Source organism: Parasteatoda tepidariorum, chromosome 7 (genome assembly GCF_043381705.1).
Source record: "Parasteatoda tepidariorum isolate YZ-2023 chromosome 7, CAS_Ptep_4.0, whole genome shotgun sequence".
Lineage (NCBI taxonomy): Eukaryota > Metazoa > Arthropoda > Arachnida > Araneae > Theridiidae > Parasteatoda > Parasteatoda tepidariorum.
In genome coordinates this window covers 1,172,739-1,178,766 of record NC_092210.1, presented here as the reverse complement: position 1 = coordinate 1,178,766, position 6,028 = coordinate 1,172,739, and the positions used below count along the sequence as shown (strand labels likewise).

At 29.5% G+C, this 6,028-nt stretch overlaps 1 protein-coding gene across 2 annotated transcripts in view; it reads left to right on the top strand.

Annotated features, from left to right (window-relative positions):
- Positions 1 to 585: 585 nt before the first annotated feature.
- Positions 586 to 6,028, top strand: part of LOC107441892 (agrin-like) — a 123,479-nt gene continuing 118,036 nt past the window's right edge. The window contains exon 1 of one of the 2 annotated variants that reach the window (XM_071182996.1): positions 586 to 816. In XM_071182996.1, coding sequence (XP_071039097.1) covers positions 708 to 816 — 109 coding nt within the window. In that variant the 5' untranslated portion in view covers positions 586 to 707. Of the gene's footprint in view, positions 817 to 4,099; positions 5,381 to 6,028 lie in introns of those variants that run through there. The other variant, XM_016055288.3, reaches the window with a different exon arrangement.

Genomic DNA, 6,028 nt, shown 5'->3' with positions numbered 1-6,028 from the left:
CGTGTAATAATTTGATCTAATTATTATAATATACTAATATAATGCATGGTATAATAAATATTCTGTATTTATATTATATATCGTCTAATTTAACCAATTGATACACTAACGTAAATAAGTGCAAACCTGTTTCAGTCGAGAGAAAACAATGCAGCTGCGTAGTATCACCTGATGATTAAGATTTTATATAGAATCTTAGAGTGCGTCTAATAATGGGACAAGGGACTTTATTTTCTTTGTTTCATGAATTTCATTCATTTATTTTTGCACGTAAAATTTCAAAACTTAACTCTTGGCCGTTTCACATTATTGAATAATTATTTTTTTTTTCTGTATAAAACTTACTCTTTTTTTTTTTACTATCGGATATTAAGAAAACCTGAGTATCAAATATAAGTCTAGATATTTTCTTTTCTTAATCTCATAACCAGAGCCTTATAACTCTTGAGGAAGATTTATAGCATTCAAATATACCTTAATAGAAATAAATGGCAATATTTTTACAGGTTATCATTTGGTTCTTTCAAAAGGAAGACCATAACCACAGATCTAGATTATAGAGTAACGAATGATGATGGACATGGAAGGAAATAAGGAAAATGAGTCTGTCTGTCACAGCTGTGGAAAAGGGAATTTCTCGTCACTTGGTTCCATCTTTTTCCCTCTGATAGTCGAGAAAGAAGAAAATGGTCCGTTAAAGGAACAAGATGGATGATGTCATACATTTGGCAACTCTGGAGCCATTATTAGGCTTAGCGTCTCAATATTTCTTATCTGGAGCAAACCAAAAGTTTCGAATTATTTTTCTTCAAGAAGGTAGGTGCCTTATCAGGTTTTTTCTTCAACATTTTACGAAAGTCGGTAAAGAAACGGGGATTTTGAGAGTAATTCCGTTACTAGATAACTCAAAAATCTTGTTGATTTCCTAAGAGAAATTGAAATAAAAATATATTTGGAAGTTTGAATACTTTTTCCCTATATATATATATANATATATATATATGTATATATATATATATACATACATATATATATATATACATATACTTAGACTTAGGTTGTTCAAAACAAAAACGTTATATTTTAGAAGTGAAATCGAAGTTTCTTTAAATGAGAAAAAATAATAATTATTAAATATTACTTGCGTGTATGGGCTTAGGGGTTAAATATGAGCAAAATGTTTACAATTCCTGCTGTCAGTTTCCAATATCTATGCTAAATACGCAAAGAGTTCAACAGTCTCTTATGGACTCAAACTTTTGTCCACTCTTTTGACTTAACTATTAAGAACATATATTACATATAAGAGCCGTCACTCATTTCTTGTTTGAGAAGCAGGACTTTCGATTTCTGTGGAATTTCTATTCCAAGAATGTGCATCAAAATTCACGTTTACATATAGCATTGCTTGCTGTCAACATGTCAACCACGTGGGTTAGTATTTTTAATATTTCTATAATAAAACTCTCGGCACGTAACTTGCATATTATGAAACCTAATTCGGTTTTACCATATTGAAGTCAGCTTCATCACATATTTTTGTCGTGGATTTTTTTTTCTTCCTCCCATTTCACTGCATCTCTCTATATTTTTTTTAATATCATTTCACTCTTTTCAGTATTTTTATGCTGTCTTTGATCTCGCCGAATTTCTGTGAATAGATCAGAAGTAAAATTATATCTGTATAAAATGAGGGTATTCATTAAAACTGTTAAAAAAATACATTCCCAGTTGATTACGGTTGTGGCAGCGTTACTGTCTTATATAGCGTTATATTGTATTATATAGCGTTTATATAGCGTTATTGTTTATTTTATTTCGCCTCTCGTCCGATGACAGAAGTTCAAGGTGTTCGAAAAATGGATTATAGTTTTTTCTATGGGTACACATCAAACGAACCGGTGGCCAAATATGGGCTCCCGAATATCCCAGCCACAATTATATCTTTTCCCCAGTTTAGCTCGAGATTGGCTCAATATGGGTCCTATATGATCATGCTCCGAGAGACCATTTTTGGAATATCTAAATTTTTTAATATTGGTCCCATGCAGTGTCAATATCGGCCTGTATAGGGCCAATATAGAATTTATATTGACTGTTTATAAAATATCGTGTGAATCGGACAAGTCTATATAGGGCCCATATTGGAAAAATATCGGACCTTTCAACCCTTATTGAGCGAATATTCGTGAATAGTGGAGCAATGACCGTCATAGTTATTTTGCAGCTAGGGTAGTCTCTAAAATCGACCCTTCAACTTTACTGCAAAACATTAATTGGATGGACCTACAGTTTGAAGTAAAAGTTATGTAACTATTTTTCTAACTAGTGAGAAAATTTTTCTTTAATAAAACATACTCGAAATAAAAATATGCTCAAATGAATGTAAATGTAAGAATACAAAATGCCAAAAAATCATTTAAAAATTAAGGATGTAAGTGAATTATGTAATTTTAAAAATTTAAAATAAAAATTTATTGTTCAACAGAGAAAAATGCAAATTTAGAACTGTTAATTTTTTTAAAGTGTGCAATATTTTAAGAGGTTTATAATTCAAAAATATAAAACATATACTTCATAAATATTACACGTAGTTTGCTTTAACTGCATTTTATTTATTTTTATTTTTCTTCTCTTTTGCGCCTGGCTTATTTTAAGGCTTTATTTTATCAGCTTAACCATGTTGTTTTCGTTAAGTGTGTTTTTGATAATGTTGAGCGCTGCAGAACCGACCCCGGTTCTTGTGTCATTAATATTTATATTTAATACAATGACTTTAATTTTTACTGTCGAGAAAATTGATTTTTCTCACATTGTCATCCTATCGAATTGAAAAAGTAACAAAAGCGCGTTTAATGAATTAAATAAATATATTTCGCGTCTCAAAAACTAGTTGTACTATACAATTTCTATTTGAATTGCGTTGCCAACAAAAGAAAAATAGTTGTTTACGTCCGTGTATCAAATGGTTAAATTAGACGATAGATAATATAAATTTGACGATGGAATAAATTAGACGATATATCGCATAAAAATAGAATATTTATTGTATAAGGTATCATATTAGTATATTATAATAATTAAATCAAATTATTAGGCTCACTGTAGTGCTTTAATTATTGCATGTTTTGTACGAGTTTATAGGAAATACTTTTATATTTAAACATACATGTAATGGGTTTTAGTTCAAGATATTTTTTTATATACTTCCTATATTTATTTATTTTTAACGTATTGCATTACAATGTTAACTCCAAGTGATAAACAAACATAAACAAGTGTAAATCGGTTTCAGCCGAGTAAAGATAGTAATGCAGCATAGTATCACCTGATAATTAAGATTTTACATGGAATCTTATAGTGCGCCTAATAATTTGGCCAGGAATAGTAATCTTATTTATTTATAACTGTGTATTTCAATTTTTAAGAAAAATATTTCATTCAATTATACTGAGTGATTTGATTGCTGAAAAGCTCTATGTTCATTTATAGCGCCTGTGAAGCTAAAATTACTTTGACGTATTTTTTGCAGCTTAATATTGCATTAGTTTAAATTTCAAAATTCTGAAAAACTAATTAATATAAATAGGAATACTTTTATTTATAAACGTATTTTATTAAACAAATAAAATATTTATTATCATAATACAAAAAATGACAATTCACAGTGCTTTTGAAACCGAAATTGCTTTTGAATATTATCCATTTCTTCATATATTTTTTTCTACATCAGTTTTTTTTCAGCCTATTAACATGTTAAATTATATTTGACTTCATAAAAACTAATAATTTTGAATCAAAGTATCTCTAATTCAGAAACACCCTTTATCCGAATAAACTGAAACATATTGCTGTTTCTGGTATGTAGTCTTTTTTTAAGTTCTTCATTTATCATTATAAAAAGGAGAACTTGCCAAAATATCTAAAAAAATAAAATGAAAAAATGAAAATATTTCACGATATAAAAGAATCTCACGCAATGATGTGTCGTGCAGCATACGGAGCAACGATCATTTTCCACCCCCTATATTTTCCACCCATCTTTACTGCGCCTGCGCTGGCGCCCTTTTGATAAGTATTCTGAGCAGGGGCGCCCTCCATTTTCACCCCGGCATTCACCGGCAGCGAATGTATTTTCCCGAAATGATCTGAGTGGGTTGATTTCGATTACTTCTGGCTCTATATTTATCCATAAAACCAGAGTCAATACAAACTCCGTTTGAGTTCGAAAAGTAGAAAGGACTTATTGCATTTCAAGTATTTGTTTGTGTAAGCGGAAGTCAAATTCACACGTTATTTTAGTAGAATGTTTTGAGTAATAGTTACTGGCTGGTATTGACTATATAAGTAGAAAAAATAACAGGTAGTAAGAGTTCTTGGACGAAATCGTTCGTGACAAGTAATATTGTGGTAAACAAATTTCAATATTTTTTCTTCTACAAATATAATGAACTATTCCCGTTATATAATTGCGTTTAAGGCAATAAATTACTAAACTAAAACTTTGTGAAAAGTTTATATAACGTTAAAATATTTAGAACAAATATGAAAAGATTCAAAGTTAATATCAAAACTTCTACGAAATAAAATGGATTTTCCAAATAGTTTGAAATCCGTTTAAAAATGAATTTTCCGCATGGTTTGTTTACCTAGTATGATACCTCTTAGAAATATCTTCGATATCATCCTTTTGTATGTCACGCTAATTTTAGTGTTTGCCACGCTCTGGTATTGTTATCGAACATGGCCTCAACACATGATTTCAGTGACACGTTTGTCACAAAGCGAACATCTGTAGTTAGAAAAAAGAACATTCGGTACTTCAAACAAAGACATTATAAAATAATATCTTAGTCGATTGCTCCAAACTATAAACTATGCGTTTTACTAATAAAATGAAATATTTTCGATATAGAAATTGCTATTTATACGTTTATAGCTTTAAAATTTTATGAAAATTTCTCATATTGCACGTGACTCCAGAAAAAAAAATGAAAATATTTCAAGATATACCAGCATGATGACGCTCTCGTACATAAAGATGCCATGAATATCATCATGACGTCACGGACTGCAGGTTTTGCTGCTATTTTAATGCTATGTTTAGTGGGTAGGGTGCTGAACTGCTACAAATTTCCAGCAGATGTAAAAGATCCGTGCGAAGACAAAGAGTGTCAGTTTGGGGCACAATGCAGACCTTCTCCGGATGGACAAACAGGTGACTGTGTGTGTCCAGAGAAATGTGCAACATATGGTGACAGTCGTGGTTCAAGACCTGTCTGTGGGACTGATGGTGAAGACTATCCGAACGTTTGTGAATTGCGTAGAACTGCATGTCGTTTAAAAAAGGAAATCGAAGCCAAATTTCAAGGGCGATGTGGTAAGTTTGAACTTATCCTCCTAGACTTATTTTTTTAAGTTAATAATTTAGGCAACAAAAAGTGTTTCTTGAATATTTTTTAACATTAGAAAAATATAAATTTTACCTAAATGTAGCTTTTAAATTATGCGGTAAAATTATATTTATCCACTTACATTTTGGTTATTAATTTGATGTGAATAAAAATAATGGCATATTTTAACAGTATCTTATGTAGAAAATTTAGAGCATTTTTTTCTTGAATCATAAAATGATATTTATTTAATTATACCCACATGCAAATATAACCACAATTTAGATTTTATTTAATAAAATTATTACAATGCATGGACAGTTTTAATATTTTTAAAAATTTTCAATTTGATAAAATGTCATTGTAATAAAAGACCAAAAATTGAACATTAATTTGTTATTTGGGTATTTCTTAAATAAAATCCTATATGCCTGAGAGTTTTTTAATACTTAAAGTACGAAACAAAATTGCCTATTTAGGAAAATAAAAGTTTCTCAGGAAAATTGCATTAGTACAACGCATATTAGTATTTTTAATATGAGATATTGGTAAAATATTTTATACTTTTAAATAGTTTACTGTGTATATATATATATATATATATATAATGATAGATCTCACTCATTTACTATATA